The following is an 18077-nucleotide window of genomic DNA, read 5'->3' as shown; positions in this document are numbered from 1 at the left end:
AGCAATTGTCATTTCCAAATTTGAATTTGTTGCTCGTTTCCTCCTGGTGACAATGTTTCTTGCTGGATATTATGTTGAGGAGGATTATGCATTCCTTTCATATCTGAAATCTATGTTTGTGAGAATGAGTTATTAAAAACCAGTAAAAGGGGTTTTTTTGTATATTAGAAAGGTAACAGTTATGTATAAGATGGTATTATACCATATATGTGTAATGTGTCATTACCTCAGATGGTGCATTACTGTGAGAAAGTCCAAATATTGTTTCCTTGCCTTTGTTTTAATTGTTCTTTTCATTTTTAATGCTGATTAATTTCCAGAGGAAGAGAGTCCTGTTCTTTCCAGGTAAGCTCATTGTATGTTTTTAGGTATCTAGAATTAAGACATTCTATAAAGAAAAATTTGGGGCAAAATGCAACAAAATATGTGGAATTGATTAGATCATATCTTCTGCTTCAGTTACTGTCCAAAGTTCTGTTCACTTGAATTCTTAGCTTTTTATAAGTATTTCTCAGCTGAATTTCTGACTCTTTCTAGAAGAAAAAATAGTGTCCTGACTTGCCATTCAGTGCTTGTTCCTGCTCTTGAATGTCTGCTGCACATTTGCATCCAAGAGTAGACATGGCACATTAACTTGTCTGCAACCTCCCATCATCATTCTGACTGTAATTAGAAATACTAATTTCATTAGTGATTTATAGCTCAGTAAGAATTGCTTATATGCTAAGCATATGTTTATTTTTGCTGCCATGATTTTTTTAGATTTTTTTTAAACTTTGGTCTTGTTGTCAATATATGAGCCCAAATATAGTGTTCAAACATTGTAGCAAAAATTTTAAGGTAGTCTTAGTTTTTTACATGTTGATATTCGTGTGTGATTACACTGAATACAGTTCTAAAGTATGGTGTTTCCAGGCAATTTGGAAAAGGTTATTTTTTTTGGTCTAACACTGCTGAGCACTGGAATGCATCTTACAGGACCTAACACAGTCCTTCTTTTAATCCATATTAAGATAAAATACTGTATTTTTTTTCTTCTATATGAGTAGATAATGCCACTATAGTAATAAAGTTGTTGAAATTAAGCATTGGCTTTATTAGGAATATGATTAAAAACTGTTGGAGAGCTTTGTTAAAAGAAGAGGCTTGCCTTATGCACGTGCTTCTTTTTGACCATTGTGTCGTGATTTCTTGCAGTGTTCTTGTGATGCTCTTCTGGTCTGAAACCCCAGATGTGCCCTGATCCAGGGGTGGTAGGGAGCACCTGAGTACCAAGTTACAGTGTGGGGTGTGGCTGTAAAACACTGTAACACTGTAAGAGCCATGAATAGCTGTAATTTACAACATACCAAAGACCTGAACAGAGTTCACAAGCAGTAGATGATGGATAACGTTTCTCTGCCCGTTCTGCAGATTCATATAATAAAACTGGGTCGTTTCACAAGCAGTTTTCAGGACACTTCATTTCTATCAGTTTCTTTTGTCAATTTTGCCCTGCTCTCAATGTTAACATGCAACACGATTTAAATTGAAAGTTTTATGCTATTAGGTAACAAATTAATGATTCCTTATCTAGGGACATTGTTCTTCAAGCTTGGTGTAAAGGCACTCCCTGAGGAATCTTACCTGAAACTAGTGAAACCATCATCTGCCTGTGCCTTGGAATACCCCTAGGGAGGTAAGTACTCTGTCCTTTTTCATCCCTCTTCCAAAATGATGGTAATGACTTCTGCAGCTAGCAGGTAGTAGTATTTACTTAGTAGAGAGGGTTGAACACTGTCAGTGTTTAGACATTACAGACAGTTTGTGTTTCTCTTACTCAGGAGTCTGTGTTAATAATGTTAAATATGAAGGTTAATGTTATGTTAATATATAAGTTAAATAATATTAGAGCAGATTATGTCGGGACTTGTGTAGGTGAGTGGAGTTTAATATTTGAAGATATGTAGCTGGCTGAATTTCATGACAGCAACAGCAAATATATTCTACATTCTCATTATTTGAGTTTATTTACATTCTCATTATTTGAATCATCTGCTCTGTCTACATGAACAAACTTGATACTTAAATGCATTTTGACATCAATAACAGGTGTTGGTCTAATATGAAGGTGTGGATAGAAAGCCATCTTGTCAGCCTAGTTACCAAATTACTTTGCTGATGTTGTAGTTGTGTTGGCTTTTGAGGTGAATCCCTTACATGTCACCTCCGTGTCTGTGTGTGACTTTCCCAACAAAATCTAACAGCCCTCTGAGGAATGGACTTGAAACTATGCCAGCATCTTCACACCCCTCTCCTCTTGGAGAAGTGGGACAGAATTGTCAAATACTTCATGTGACACCCTGATACAGTAACAAATGACTGATAATAGCAAACATCCCAGACCGGCTGGACACACTCTTGGTTTCGTGAGCTGGAGTCAGCTTGTCTTTGTCTAGGTCCACTGGTCTGAGTAGGGCTGTGCATCGGTGAGTTCTAAATTCCTTAAAAGGTGCATTATGATGAGATAAGGGGTGCTTAAGGCTAAGGGTTTAACCTAAGCCCGCACGATCCTAAGTGGTGAGTGATTGACATCCGTTTGCTAACGCGGTGGGAGCTGTGGTGCCAGTCTGTACCTCAGGGATAAGTTCCACTGTTGGTAGGGACAAAAAGCTGTTCCTGCGCAGCTGAGGTTTTGGGGGAAACAGGGATGTCACAGGAGCTGGGGAGATGGAGATAAGCAGCAAGAGGAGTGAAAGATGGAGGAGTAAGAGCACAGAGAAAAGACTAATACATGGATACAGCCTTGGAGACTTGTGTCTGTATCATGAATGTAATGATATAGCATGGACAGTTGTAGCTCCTTAGTGATGCCAGTCATCAGCAGCGGATGAATTTATAAGCCACAGAAAACCCAATAATGCCAGCAACATGTTTCTAAAAGATTCTCTCCACTAATGGGCACGCTGCTATGGGGAAGCTGATCCTGTTATCTCGTTACTTGCAGGCGCTGTGGTGAAGCAGAACCTGGGACGACCTGCCCTTTTGAAGGTGTTAGAGCTTTCATAAGCTAAGTTTAAAGCTTGATAGTAAGAAAGAAGAGTATCTGTCTCCAAGCTGGATCATTATTGTGGATGATCTCTGTTTGTGTACTCTGGCTCTAGAACTGTCAGGTATATCCCGTACTAACTGCCTTCCTTTGGTCCTTTTTCCCGGGCGCCTCAGCAGCTCCAGGAGGGAAGAAGCGGGGCCGGGTGTTTCGATTCGGGTGGGACGGGTGATGCTGGAGAGGACCGGATGAGAACCTGAGGTTCCCGCGGGCCCGCGCTCGGTGCTTTAGCCCGTGGTGCTGTCAGTCTGGGGTGCCGAGTGGCGGAGGCTGTGGGGGCCGCCCAGCGGCGCCGCTGCCCGGCTCGGCCCGCACTTCCCGGCACTGCTCTCCCGGCTCAGCCCGCCCTTCCCGCCGGTGGCGCCGCTGTCCCGCCTCGGCCCGCACTTCCCAGGGCGGGGGGGGCGCCCCGCACACGTGACCGGCGCTCGGCCAATGGCGCGATCGCGTGATGCGCAGCGCCGGCTGCGCGCGCGGTGGGGCTGCGCAAGATGGCGGCGGGCGCGTGAGGGGTGGCGGCGGCCGCGCCGGAGGGACGGAGGGAGCCGAGGCCCGAAGGGAGCCGGGAGGGGCCGCTGGTGCCGCCCCCGGGGTGCGATGGTAAAATGACCCAGGCGGGGAAGAAGAAGAAGCGCGCCGTGAACCGCAGCATCATGCTGGCCAAGAAGATCATCATTAAAGACGGCGGGACGGTGAGGCCGGGGGCGCGGGGCGGCCCGGGGGACGGCTGGCGGCGGCCCCGGGCTGCGTGGCGGTGCGGGGCAGGGCCCGGTCCGGCGGGGGTCGGTGGGCCCGCGGGCCTCGGGCGGCGGCGCCCGTGTCGATGGCGGTGCCCTCACGGCCGCCGCAGCCCCGATGGCCGCGCTCGGCAGCCCGGGCCGGTGTCCGCGGGGCGGCTGCCCCAGAACACCTGTGAGCGCGTCGGGCCGCTTTGCTCCGCCCGTAAGCGCAGTTCGTGCCTCGTGTGGGCCGGGTTTGGGGTCTGGGAGCGACTGCGGCCTCAGGCGCCGGGCCCGGGGCACGGCGGGTCGTTAGGGCCGGCCGAGGTGAGCGGGGCATGGCCGAGCCCACCCGCGCCGAGCGCGGCTCCCCTGAGCGGCGGGGGCGGCTGCGGGGCAGGAGCGCTGTGCCCGCGGTGCCCCTGGCAGGCAGAACCGAGAGCGGGACTGACACCAGCGCCTGAGCGGTTCCGCAAAGGGCGCCTGGGAGAGAGGCTTTGTGGTTCTTACCACTGGTTTGCTTCCTCCTAAATACATAAATTCGAAGAAGAAAGGAAGTTGTTAAGTGTTTTGGCTGCTGGAGCTTGGAGTTGGTTTGGGTGTGTTTTCTGGGCTTTTTTGTTTGTGGTTTTTTTTTGTATTGATGGGTGCCATTACTTCCAATATATCATTGCCCCTGGATTTTTTTCCACTTTGTAACACTTTGTAGCTTCGATGTTCTAAATACAGTGGCTTTAGTTCAAATAAAGAGATGTCTTGATGGACTAAATTGCTGATGCCCCTTCAGTTTGTCTTTTTGGAACAATAATGGAGAAGAGAAAAGTGTGAGAGTCGAAGTGGCCAACTGGCTGGATTACTGAAGTGTTAGGAAGCAAAATTAATTCTGGTATTGGTTGTTGGTGTTTTCGTGGATGTGTTTCTGCTGTTTTTAAAGGTAGAAATGTATGCGATTACCTTGTACAGATGTTAAATGCAAGTATTTTAGGTTGAGTAGTACAAGCAGAGTAAATGTCACTCAGTGGACATGGTGCTCCATAATTTCTCTGGGAATATCATTGATTAAGATACAGTGTGGTTCCAAACCTCCCTAACCGCTCAACTTTAACTTTTTGCCCAGAGAGGAGAAAGTATGTTACAGTTAACTGCATTCCGTGATACTTTCAGTACATCATTCAGTGCCTGCAGTTTCAAAAGCTGAGTGCCAACTCCCATGCGTTCTGTATTAATCTAATTTTTGGAAATCACGTAAAAATGAGCCATAAACATTACATGAAGGTATGTAGATTGTTGTTGGGCAACAAAAACTTCCACTTGTGGTACTTTCTGCCTTCACATAAATGTTTGGGAAAATATTTGTCTTAAATACATATTTTTAAGTTATGAAGTTTGATATAAGAGTGTTCTTTATAGCGACAGCAGAAACTTAGTGCATGGAATTTTTAAATATTTGCTGGAATGTTAAGCTGGACTTCAGTGTCCTCAGCTGCTTCATTTGTTACCCAGTGTGGTGTGTGACATTGTGGGAAACATCTACCTGGAAATGGCCCCCGTGTCTTCAGTGTTTCCCACTGGCAGACCAGTCATTAATCAAGCATCTTGGTGCAAACTTTGCAGCCTGATGGGTTTGTTTTGGAACTGTTTGACATCAGACCAGATTGTGTGAGCCAGAATGGGTAATGTACAGCTGGTTAATGAGGCAGTGGCACAGGCAGAAAGAGTTTCTGATTGGAAACCAAAAAAAACCCCAAACAAGCAGAAAGGAAAACCCAGCCATTGTTGCTGCAAAGCCTCTCTTCCCGCTGCAGTTTCTGCTGGGTCTCCGTGACAAAGAGTGGGTGGTGCAGGAGCTTGGGTTGCTGCTTGCTGGTATTTTTGTGTTTTTCTATTTGCAGCTTTAGTAGCTGTGTCACAGAAAGAATGTGTAATGGTGTGTTGTACTCAAGTGTGTGTTGTCAGATTTCACCAAAGGAGAGGCAGTAACGCCAGTGATGTGGTTTCATGGAATCACAAATGGTTTGGGTTGGAAGAGACTTTAAGGATCGTCTATTTCCAACCCCCATGGGCAAGGACACCTCCCATGGACCAGGCTGCTCAAAATCCCACCTGGCCTGCCACTGAGCACTTCCAGGGGTGGGGCAGCCACAGCTTCTGTTTCAACACTTCTTTTTCCCCAACAATTTTAATTTTTCCTTCCTTTATGTATGCATCTTGTGTACAATGATGCATTTGTGAAGCAGTCATGAAATGAACTAGAGGTTAGGGCTTCACTCGGTACATTTTTCCTTTCCAGCAGAGGAGCTGCTGTAAGCTGTATTGTGTGTAAGCTGTGGTCTGACACACAGTACCTTTGTTGCTTTTATGGTTATTCTGTTGTTGTCAGATGTGTGTTCTTGGGCTTGCCTGGCATGTACACTTTTTATCAGTGGCATGAGTGACAGTACAAAGTGTTTGATTGAAGGTATCTCCTCTCTGACCAGAGGAAGAGGCATTCTTGGGGCCCTGTTTGTGCAGCAGGGTTAGCCAGGCACAGATGTGCTCTGCTCTGGCTGCAGGTGACACAGGAGGGTTGCTGTTACTGTGATGGGAACATCTCAGTTCCAGCTGGTTCTCACAAGGGCTCTGCATCTTTTCTTTCCAGTCTGGGGCCTTCTGCTTCAGTTGCACTTGTGCCATTGCACTGCACTGTGCTGGCCCGTTAGCAGAGCACAGGGGGAGCTTTGTGGGCTCCAGCAGGGCTGGGCACCCGGCACCTGCACTGCCCTGTGGGCTCTGAGAGCCTCGGGCTGCCACTGACACCCTGGGGACTGAGTGCTTGCAGTGGGTCAGTGCTCTGCACTGGAACTGCTTATCCTCCCCGTGCTCTCTCCCCTCAGAAGCGCCCCTGCTGCTGATAGTTGCCACCACCTTTAAAAATGAATATAGAGGTGAGGATCGAAGTGTGACTAAATGACTTCTTTTGTAATAGATAGAACAAATAACAGTACCTGAGGTAAGTGAGCACCAGCAACAGGAAAGCAGGGAAGTTGCACCATAGTGATCTAAGTGTCACTCGTGCTTGTTACTGTCAGCATGTTGGGCAGCTCTGTGGGATTGCTCCCAGCTGGGTGCCGTGGCAGGGGCAGCAGTGAGCCAGCTGAGGCTCTAAGGGCAGCAGCAGCAGCGCCTCCCCTGTGCAGAGCAGCCCCTGCCTTTTGCCGCTCTTTGCCTTGGTGCCGGTGCTCTCGGAGCTGGGCACAGGTGGAGTCACTGGTGTTTGCCGGGAATGGGGTGCCCTGACCCCCACGCTGGGAGGGCTGGGACGGTTTGGGACACCTCCCTCACTGTCTGCCAGGCCTGGGGGGTCACCAGCCAGCAGTGTGACAGGATCTATCAGAGTGAACCTGATTTCATGAGACTGAGTCAAACAGCTAACGTTGATATTGCAGTTTTTGAAGAGCTGGATGAATTTTTAACCCAAAGCTAAAATAAGGATTGTGGGTGGAAAGGGAAAGGAATTGTGGGAAGAGAGGATAATTATAGCCATTCTCTGTACCTACAAAGACTGTTAATTTACATCCTTGGGAGAGTGGGCAGAAAAAACAGCAGAAATATCAGTATGGTGTATCTGTATTTACTGAAGAGGCCTTGGGAAAGAAGAATAGCACAGTGCTGAGCTGCTTTTGTATTTCACCTTTTACAGACTGTTATGGTTACTTTTGAAAATTATCTTATTGATTAATTAAAAATTATCTTATTTAGTAATAGGAGTCAGTAGACAGTGAGGTTCTCTGTATTTATTTCCTACATTTGTTCAGTAAGATTTTTTTTTCTATGTTGGAAATATTGGAAGTATTACCTAACTGCAACTTAAAATTGTGTAGTATTTGAGGCTGGAAGGCACCTCCAGCATCACTAATCCAACGCCCCAGTCTCCTACCCAGACAGGGTCAGCTGGAGCAGTTTGCTCAGGGCTGTGTCTGGTGGCGTTTGGAGGGTGGCAGCTCCACACTTCACTGATTAGCCTTTTTTAGGAAGGGTTGCTTTTCTGAGGTTCAAGTATAATTTCTTGTATTTCAGTATGTGCCTGCAGTCCTGTCACTGACACTTCTGAGAAGACTCTGGTTCTTGTGTTTACTGCTCCGTGAGCTGCTTACACACAGGGATTGATAAAATCCCAGTGAGCCTTCTTGGGAGGCAGCTGAGGTCCTTAGCCTGTGTGTGTGCTCTGTGTAAATGCCAGGTGTGATCACATCAGGGCCACTCTGTTAGTAACTCACCTTTGCACAAAAGCAGCAAAGCAGATATTTAGGCAGTGCTTCCAGGTTGAAAGAACATGTATGAAATTTCTGAGGAGTTATTCATGCTGCTTTCATATGAGAATAATTAGTGAACCCTATCCTTAATTTGCAAATGTTGGACTGTGGCATGTTGTTTGACAGCATTTACAGAGTCTACGAGATGAGCAGGTTTTCCCACCCATTCTCTTTTTGTTCTCTTCAAAAGCTGCTTCTGATTCTACCTAATCACTGAGAATTTCAAGTTTCTTTTGTCAAATCTTTTATCTGCATCTCTTCCTGCATTTGAAGCACACTGTAACTGATAGGCCTGCACTCAGTATTTGGGAAGTGATCAGTGCTGTTCCTCAGATTTGCTTCTGGTGTTGATGATTTTCGTTTCTCTCCTGGTTTAGAGCTGTGTTTTGGATGGAGCAGTGGTGCCTTTCAGTAACAGAAGAGCTGTTTGATAGGCTGGGTAGTGAGACTTGGGATAGCTGAGTGGGAGCACTGAAACTGGATTCCATGAGGCTTTGTGTCCATGTGTACACTTAAGCACTTTTAAGGAAAACTAACCAGGTGTCTGAAGAAGAGTCTCTTTTCCTTGTAACATCCTTGTGTTCCTGAACTGGCAGTGTAAGTGGTTTCTATTTTTGAGATGACACTGAAGGATTCTGCAGAGTAAGAGTAGGACACTTCAGGCCATTAGCATCAAAGGGTTAAAAAAAAGAGGCTGATTCCATACCAGATAGTTGGGTAACTATTCCCAAGTTTTGAATCCTGTTTCATTGTTAATTGTTCTGTTTATAGTGTTCAAATGAATTTCTCATGACTCTTAATAGATGATCAGATGTTTTAATCACCTGTCTTTTCTCTTATCACAGCCTCAAGGAATAGGTTCACCCAGTGTCTACCATGCTGTCATCGTGATCTTCTTGGAGTTTTTTGCCTGGGGACTCCTGACAGCTCCCACTTTAGTGGTAGGTGATCCTTAGGAGCTTTTTCTCACTGTTTGGGAGGTGGGACAATTACTGCAAAGGCACTGAGCATCTTCTAAATTGCATGAAATGAAAATTACATATCACTGAGCTGCTCTGTAGTGCAAGTAAAAAGTTCTGTATTTTTAGATGGTATCAGAAATTTCATTTATTTCATTATAGCAGAGTAATGGTGTAGCACAGCTATTTACATGCAAGTCTGCTAACACTCAAGCTTACATGTAAATAGTTTCTGATTGAAACCAGTAAGGTGGTAATGAAATTATCTTTCCTCTCAAGAAACCATAAAATATTGGCATATTACAAATGTAAGGACAAAAATGTACTTGAAATGTGGTAACCAGTTACACCAGTCTGTTACATCAGTCAGAGCATCCCCATGATTAGTGAAACAGCCATACCAATGTGTTTGTGTCAAGGTGCTTTCTCATCTAGTTGGTTGCTTTTAATTTGGATTTCATTTGTGAGTGATACATGATGACAGATTGAAAGGAGTGAAGGCTTAAAAATCTCCCAAGCCAACTCCACTTTAAGAGCAGTCTTGGTGCTGCTCTGAACGCTGATGTTGCCCATCAGCAGTGCCTGGGGTATGAACTGCACATCTAAACACAAACTGAGACAGCTGCATTTCTGGATTCTACTCACCAAACTGAGAGCCACTTCAGGATGGGGACATCTCTCCCCTGTTTCTCCCCAGTCCTCAACAGATGACACAGTAGCATTTGGAGAATCTGCTCAGAGATAATTTTCTAGGTTCTCTGTGTTTATTTATATTTCAGGCACTGAAATCTCAAAATGCCTTCCATGCAAATTAAAAACTAGTCACATTATTTGTGGTTTGCCCTTTTTTCTTCTATTTTTCCTCTGTATTCTATGAAAAATAAAAAAAAACTGCTGTGCATCATAAAGTTGGATATATCATGAGCAATATTTGTAGTTCATATTGTGTAAATGACTGTATTCATATTTCCTCTCCAGGTTTTGCATGAAACCTTCCCAAAACATACATTTCTAATGAATGGTCTAATTCAAGGAGTAAAGGTAAGTTGACAGAAGTTAATCACAAGTACAATTTAAAGTGAATGGTGGGAGGAATGTAGAAATAAATGCCAACTGAGAGAAACAGTCAAGAGGTTTTTCAATATGGCTTTCACAGCATGAATAAAATGGGAATAAATTACTGCTGAAAGTGCAAATGTGCCTCTTTTTACTTTTAGTAAGGTATTGCTTGGTCTGTATCTACTGTTTGGGTTCAGCAAATAAAAAGGTGGTTCCTTAATCCCAAATGATGCATGTGGTGCTGAAAGTGGGTAATTTTTCACTTGGAGTTTGTTGCTCCAGTAGACTATAAAGCACAGTTCACGAAACTGCTTGTATGACTGGATCATCTGCATTTTGAATTTTGTGTAGCTCTGAGATGACAGATCTCAAGTTTTATGTGGTCAGCCGTGGGATAGAAGATCAGCGAGGCCACCTTGCCTCTGGTGCATTGCACTGTAGCCATTGGCTTGAATGGAACCAGAGCCCAGGCTGCTCTCAGGCTGTGCTGTGCTCTGCTACCCCAAGTGTGAGCTCTCTTTCTGACTTCAGTGTTTTGTTCCATCAGGGCTTGCTGTCGTTCCTCAGTGCCCCACTCATAGGTGCCCTGTCTGATGTGTGGGGACGGAAGTCCTTCTTGCTGCTAACAGTATTTTTCACCTGTGCACCAATACCACTCATGAAGATCAGCCCGTGGTTAGTAAATTGTTTCATGCCAGATTGGCTGTTGTTTTTCAAGGTTGCTATCAATGCTTGTGTGTGTAGCATTGTGATAAAATGTTCTTTTGTGCTTCATGGAAGGTTGAGGCTTTTGTATTATGTCAGTGCAAAGCTTGGGAGTACAGTCAACCTGAAGCAGCTGCCATAAGGCCAAAGGCCTTGGTCAGAATTTCAGTAGCTGCTGATTTGGGTCTGTGTGCTGTAAGCCCTATGCCAGCACATCTGCCAGAGCTGCAGAGCACTGTCCAGTGAACTGTGTGGGTCTGGATGGTGGCCGCAGTTCTCACTCAGCTGCCAGCCAATCAAAACCTTACCCAATGTGGGTGCATGAGGTTACCATTTGTAAGGTACAGTGTTGCAGCACTTTTACACTTTTGTTTCTCAAGTTCTAAAATCGATCAGCTTCATGCTGTGTGCGCCCTGCTGACCTGGAGCTGGCTGGAGCAGTGCCCAGGTAGGGCAGGAGTCAGAGCCCTGGGCTTGCTCCTGAGCCGTGCTTTGCTGAGGGTGGAGCCTGCACTGACACAGGCACCCAGGCACCTCCATCAGCCTTTCCCCTTTGCTCTCTGTCACACAGGCTGCTCATCCCCCTTCAGAAGGAGTTTGTTTTCTAAGGTTTCCAATGCCAAGTGCTAGTGTCTACAGCATACAGATATGGCTAATGTGGAGGCCTTTCAATGACCAAGTTCTCAAAATACTGAGGTTTTTAATTTGCTTTGTGTCCTAGACCAGTTAAGTTTATTAGCTGAGCACCTTGTTTCTCAGTAGTACTTAATCATAGCAGCTTTTTGTAGATGTTACAAAATCGTGCTGCTTGTACTTGGTGCACGTGTTACACAATTCTGTCAAGAGACAGTGACATTGGCTTTATCCAAGATTATCTCAGTAAATTGTCAAGATAGGTTGGACAAGGTGATTTACTGTTTAACTGCACTTGGATTGAATAGACTGTTTGTTTCTGTTTAGTTCTAATTTTTTTATCATGTTCTTAGGTGGTACTTCGCTGTAATCTCTGTGTCTGGAGTTTTTGCAGTGACATTTTCTGTAGTTTTTGCATATGTAGCAGACATAACCCAAGAACATGAGAGGAGCATGGCCTATGGTTTGGTATGTATTGTTTGGGCTCTTTTCCTATGATATTCAGTAGTAAGCCCTTCAGTTTGTAATGCTTTTTGAAGCTGTGGCTTTGTTTCTTCTGTGGCAAGTTGATTTTAATTTGGAGTCAGTTTTTCCTGTTTAACTGTTCCTGTCATCCAGTCTCTATCTCTTGAATATTCTGCTTCTAAATGAAACAAAATGTGGCCTTGTCAAAAACTGTCATGCCTGTTTTAAGGGCTATCAGCCTTAATAGTGTAATTTGAGGAGCTTTAGTTCTTTTTTTATTGTTGCCCACTCTGCTACTACTCTGTCATTGTTTCAGAAGTCTCACCTTTTGTTCTGGAACTGCCATTGTGTGATACTGGACTGCCTCTGCCTGTGTCTCCCCTTCTGAGCTGCAGTTCAGAACAAACATAGCCGAGTTACTTGTCTGGTTGAAGTTCTTACAACTCTGTTATCTCTGTTTCTCTCTTCCTGACAACCTGCCGGGTCCCAGTCCCTTGACAGCCTCATGTTATTATGGATTAGCAAAATCCTTTGTTGTGTTTACGTTACAGAATCCATTACCATTCAGCAGGAAAAGCTGAAAGCAATGGATATAGAATGAAATAGTTTCTTGGTGCCTATACACATCAGGGATTGAGATATGTTGAGAAAGTTCTTTCAGTTTTTAAGTTAATATCTTTCACAAGGCCAGCTGATTAACTGACAACTACTGAGTTGGATTAACCAGCATATTACATTTAATATACACGTTATACATGTGCTTGTTTTTCTAATGGACATTGCCTATTTCACTAATATGAAGATTAAATACAGCTCATTGCTTCCCAGAGGTATCAGCAGAATCTACAGTTAATTAAACCTAATGATGTCAGTACATGCAAGAGTGCTGTGAGCCTCACATTGCTGTCCAGTTATCAGAAAATCTTTCTTTAAAAATTGTGATTGTCTAAAATGCACAGCTGCTCCCACATAGGCATAGGGAAAAGGTTACTTTTAATCACTGTGTGATTCTAATGGTTAGGCTTCTGACAAGGAGGAAATGTGGGTAATAACACTACTGACTTGTCTCACAGCAAATCTTACCAGCTGTTATTTATTTCAGGTTTCAGCAACTTTTGCAGCAAGTCTGGTCACCAGCCCTGCTATCGGTGCCTACCTTGGCCGAGCGTACGGCGACAGCCTGGTGGTGGTGCTGGCTACAGCAATCGCCCTGCTGGACATCTGCTTCATCCTGGTGGCTGTGCCGGAATCGCTGCCAGAGAAGATGAGGCCAGCGTCCTGGGGAGCGCCCATTTCATGGGAACAGGCTGACCCCTTTGCAGTAAGCTGCTTCAGTTGGGGAGATTTTGTTATTTGTAGATACTGAGCTTTGGACACAGGCAAGAGACTGAATTTACAATAGCTCAGGCTTGCAACAAAAAGCCTTCAATTCCTTCAAGCTTGACCTTGCTTCACTGGTGATCCTTTTGCTGACAATCTTGCCAAACATACAGAGAGTTCTTTGGTGATGCTGCATAACAACTTCATTAATTGTCAGGCTTTTCAGAGCCCAGCTAGGGATGCTTTCTGGAAATAAAGGTGGAATGTTTAGTAATTCTTTTTTCTTGCCGTAGTCCCTGAAGAAAGTCGGCCAGGACTCCATTGTGCTGCTAATCTGCATAACAGTCTTTCTTTCCTACCTCCCAGAGGCAGGCCAATATTCCAGCTTCTTCCTATACCTCAGACAGGTAATGTAACATTTTGGTATGAATTCGAACAAAAGTAAATTTACAAGACTTAAGAAAGTTTTCAGTATTACTGAACTAGTATGGAAGATAAAGATAACTTATGTAATTTAGAAGCTCCCAGCAACTGGTAAGTTCCGTTGTTGTTCTGTTTTTTTCTTTTAGACATGCAAAAAGAGAGGAAAGTGATTAATGAGTTATAAAACAATTTCGTGTATTTTGTAATTATTTGCATTTTTCTTGGACTATGAGATTCAATATGTTAAACTGGTGTTATTTTTTGAGGGAACAATTTGTTTTCTATTTATGCCCCTTTATTTTTATTTATTTGTTTGATGTAATGGAAAAGACAAGGAACTGAATAATACTGGTCTTCTGCATTGTGTGTTCCCTCACTGGGGCTTGTGACATCATGATACATGGTTTATGGTTAATAATCAAATTGCCTTTTTTTTAATATAGATAATGGGATTTTCATCTGAAAGTGTTGCAGCATTTATAGCAGTTCTTGGGATTCTTTCTATTATTGCACAGGTGAGTTATTGCTCTGTGTGGCATTGACTTGGCAAGCTGAAAAGAAGGAAGCACTGTGAATGGAGAACACTGTGGTTCCTTCCATAAATGTAACTCAGCTTTTCTGTGTGTTTTTTTCTAGATCTCTAGAAATTGGTTAAGACTCTAACTTAGATGAAAACACTTGACAACAAGTGTTTGGTTCATTAAGGAAAAACTAAATCTTTTGTGCATCAAAGAGGGATGATGGTTTAATCATGTAACTTGCTAAATGCTGCCTTTTTTTTTTTTTTGGTAGAGGCAAATACTGCTTTTGAAGAACACTACTTTAATATCTCTGCATGTATTTGACTTTGAGAATAAAATGTTTTCAGGTGTTGTTTTTTTTTATTCATTAACTCATCAGCTTACTTGTATTTAACCTTTAAGAATGTTATATTTGTGACATTTTACTTTTGCCCTCTCTGTTAGACAATAGTGTTGAGTTTGCTGATGCGGTCCATTGGAAATAAGAACACCATCCTGCTGGGCCTGGGCTTCCAAATACTGCAGCTGGCCTGGTACGGCTTCGGGTCAGAGCCATGGTATGCACACTTGCCTTTGCTTGGACTGATTGGGGTTGGTGTGCACTGCATCCCCTCTGCAGGGGCGCGGGTGCAGGAGAGGCAGCACTGGCAGGGCAGAGCTCAGCCAGAGCAGTGAGTGCAGCCGTGTTTTGCAGGATGATGTGGGCAGCGGGCGCTGTGGCTGCCATGTCCAGCATCACTTTCCCAGCGGTCAGCGCCCTGGTCTCACGAACTGCTGATGCCGACCAGCAGGGTAGGTTTGCTCCTGCTTCTTGGAATTCTAGCTGAGGAATACTGTGCAGACAGACATAATGGGGGCTGGCCTTAGTGCTCATCAGCCAGGCTGAGTCTTGGCAGGGCAGCCCAGATACCTGAGCTTAGGGCACCACATTAAATCCAAGCTGCTTGGAAGGTGCACTGTGTGTGTACCACGTACTTCTGCTGCAGAGGGAAAACTCAACAAAGCCTTACAGTTGCAAAACATTCAGCAAACTCAGTGCACTCTTCTTCACTGTTGCATGCAGTGCTCTCTCCTGTGTGAGACAGCGTGCATATCCTGGCCTCTGAACCAGCTTGGCATGGCAGGCACTGCCACTCGAATATATGATAATGACAGGCTCTTTGTGCCCCTTGTTAACTGCTACCCGTAGTGCAACACCATTTAGAGCTTTCCTGCTTGCATTAGTTTCAAGTCAATTAAGGCATTAGAAATAATTATATATGTATAACTACAGATAGAGGAGAACATGTATTTTACTTTTTCCAGGTGTTGTTCAAGGGATGATTACAGGAATCCGAGGTCTGTGTAACGGTTTGGGACCAGCGCTTTATGGATTTATATTCTATATATTTCACGTTGAATTGAATGAACTGCCCATGCCCGAATCATCGTCAGGGGGTAGCGTGGTTACACAATACCATTTACAACAGGTAAGTTTCTTTTGTACTTACTGCTTCCAAAAGAAGAAGTCCGGAAGGGCTCCTGTGCTCATCAGTTCTCCAGTTTGATGCTGTGGTACATTTTCTTAGGCTGACTGTAAATGGAGGGTGTAGAAGGAGGTTCCTGAGTCCCTCTAGGGGAGGGCTGCTTAGCTGATCTGTTTAATTGCATGCACCAGTTTAGTGTAATTTTCAAATAGCTACAGCTGACAGTCATAGACAACTGTGACCCTTGTGAGGAAAATACCTTGAGGGAAGGATGGACAGATAGCAGTGGTGAATGTTTCTGGTTTTTGTTGTCCTTCTGCTGGGGTTATTTTTTTTTTTTAATTGAGTTTTTGGGGAAACTCAGCAGGAAGAACTTGCACTAGAAAAGGAAGTTGGCAAGCATTAGTAAGAATCATGTGCTCCCTTGTCCTAAATCTTAGGATGTAATGTTCTTTCACATTCCTTCTCAAAGCCTGCACTGTATTCACTGCTGTGTCAGGCAACAGGGCTTGAAAGTGGGTAATTAGCACTTGTAGGCTGTTAAGGTGCCTGGAAAGGCTTGTTAACACTTGGTTGTTGTTTTCAGAACTCCATAATTCCTGGACCCCCATTCTTATTTGGAGCGTGCTCTGTGCTGTTGGCACTACTTGTTGCCTTGTTTATTCCTGAACATACCAACCTAAATGTAAGATCCAGCAACTGGAAGAAACACTGTGGCAGCCACGGCCATCCCCACAGCCCACAAGCTCCTGGTGAAGCTAAAGAACCATTACTGCAAGATACAAATGTATGACAAAAATCCAGGAAGACCGTTTGGACTCTTCTTTCATCAGCAGTCTGGGATACACATTCCAACTCCATCAAAATGTAATTTCTTAAGGTAATCTTAAGAAGCATCTCTCTGCATGAAATCTGTAGGAACTGAAACAGGAGCTTTCTCCAAAGATGTTGCCATGAACTAAAATCTTACTTGCTTTTATAAACAAACTGTTACATACTTGTCTCTTGCCATGAAATACTGTTACTGCTAAACTTTCCATTCTTAGTTCAGAGACAAACAATAGTCAAGGCATGAGCATGTGTCCTTCTGTTTCCTTACGGTGGTGAGCTTTAATTCTAGTCATGCTACGTCTCAATGAGACAGACTGGCATCCATGTGGACCCATTCGTTTTAATGTTGTAAAATCTTGGGTCAGCTGATTCAAAGCCTTAATGTAAATGTACTTCAGTAGGGAGGTGAATTGGTATCATTTCTTTTAAAAGTCACATGGCAGGTTTTTTTTAAGTTTGTACTAATATAAAAATCACATGAGCACGCTTGCTGAACAGTAAAAGTTATTTTTATGTAAGTGCATTTACTCTTTCTATTTTTGAAGAAACGGTCGTATCAAACACTTGTTGAAATACAAAGTGGGTGTTTTGGGCCTACAGCTTTTAATACTGGCTCCAAAGCTCTGCTTTCCTCTGTACCGTTTATTGAACCACTCTATTTCTGATGTTTGCGTAATCATCAAGGACCTCAAAACTTGAATACACAGACTGAACTCTATAAGCTGATAGCCTTGAATCTGTCATGTGCTATATAGTGGCCTTTGAGGACTGTCACAAGAACCCTTTTGCATTACAGAGCTAAAGTTTTAGTCCTAAATTTTCAGGACCCTTAGTACAGAAGAGAGCTTTATACAATTACTGATGTGAATTTCTCTAAAAGTGTATATTTTTGTGTCCAGTTGTATTATTTAAGTGTTCCTTTGTATAAATTTGTGTATAAAGTATTGTATAGGTTTAAAATGTTTTCATCTTGTGGTTATTGCTTAATGCTTTTTTACCTTTGAACATTCACCATGGTTGACCAAGAGCAGGAAAAAAAATGTAAATATACTGTTAATAAAGTTGAATATTTTAATGAATTTTTAAATAATGTGAATGTCTCTTCAAACCTTAAGTGAAGTTCAGTAGTTGCATGTGTGTTGTACTTCAGCAGGTGCAAAAAGTCATCTGGAGTAGTGATGCAGCCTGGAGCTGTCTGTATTAGCCAAAGCAGCCCTGAGCACGGTGGAAGGGTCCCTGCTGGATAACAGCACAGCTGCCTGCAGCTGCTCCTTGTGTCCTGGGGAGCCAGAGGCCCAGGAGCAGCACAGATCCAAGGAAGCATCAGTGACTCAGAGCCAGCCTGGCCAGGGCTCCCTTTGGATTGCAGTGGCCTGGGAGGGGCTGCCACTCCTGTGCCAGCAGCTCCCCTGGATGGACACAGGCTCAGGCACCGAGGGCTGCAGGAGAGAGGAGCTCTGCGGGCTGGGCCTGGGGAGCAATGAGTACATGGAAAACTGCAGGAAAAGGTAAATAAAATAGAGCTGTTCTGGTGCTTACCTCAGCTGGGAATCCCAGTACCGTGGAAATGCTGTTAGTACTACTCTGAAACAGTCA

At 44.0% G+C, this 18077-nt stretch overlaps 1 protein-coding gene across 2 annotated transcripts; it reads left to right on the top strand.

Annotated features, from left to right (window-relative positions):
• The first annotated feature begins 3132 nt into the window (after positions 1–3132).
• On the top strand, positions 3133–17560 carry MFSD14A (major facilitator superfamily domain containing 14A). 2 transcript variants are annotated; one of them, XM_064720448.1, is made up of 12 exons: positions 3133–3152; positions 8945–9040; positions 10037–10099; positions 10665–10792; positions 11809–11923; positions 13023–13241; positions 13534–13647; positions 14107–14178; positions 14629–14741; positions 14879–14976; positions 15490–15653; positions 16237–17560. In XM_064720448.1, the coding sequence occupies exons 3-12, from the start codon at positions 10073–10075 to the stop codon at positions 16441–16443; spliced, it is 1257 nt and encodes a 418-aa protein (XP_064576518.1). In that variant the 5' UTR covers positions 3133–3152; positions 8945–9040; positions 10037–10072; the 3' UTR covers positions 16444–17560. The 2 variants fall into 2 exon arrangements, with proteins under 2 accessions (XP_064576518.1, XP_064576517.1); XM_064720447.1 differs by lacking the exon at positions 3133–3152 and adding an exon at positions 3580–3780.
• The last annotated feature ends 517 nt before the right edge of the window (positions 17561–18077 follow it).

Source organism: Zonotrichia leucophrys, chromosome 8, assembly GCF_028769735.1.
Source record: "Zonotrichia leucophrys gambelii isolate GWCS_2022_RI chromosome 8, RI_Zleu_2.0, whole genome shotgun sequence".
In the NCBI taxonomy this organism is placed as follows: Eukaryota; Metazoa; Chordata; class Aves; order Passeriformes; family Passerellidae; genus Zonotrichia; species Zonotrichia leucophrys.
This window is presented reverse-complemented; position numbering and strand designations above follow the sequence as displayed.

Excerpts from the sequence above, each read along its gene's own strand:
- MFSD14A (XM_064720447.1), top strand. The coding sequence starts at position 3,694 with ATGACCCAGGCGGGGAAGAAGAAGAAGCGCGCCGTGAACCGCAGCATC. Across the intron at positions 13,242-13,533 it reads AACAGGCTGACCCCTTTGCA|TCCCTGAAGAAAGTCGGCCA; the intron begins GTAAGCTGCTTC and ends TTCTTGCCGTAG. Across the intron at positions 14,742-14,878 it reads GGCTTCGGGTCAGAGCCATG|GATGATGTGGGCAGCGGGCG; the intron begins GTATGCACACTT and ends CGTGTTTTGCAG.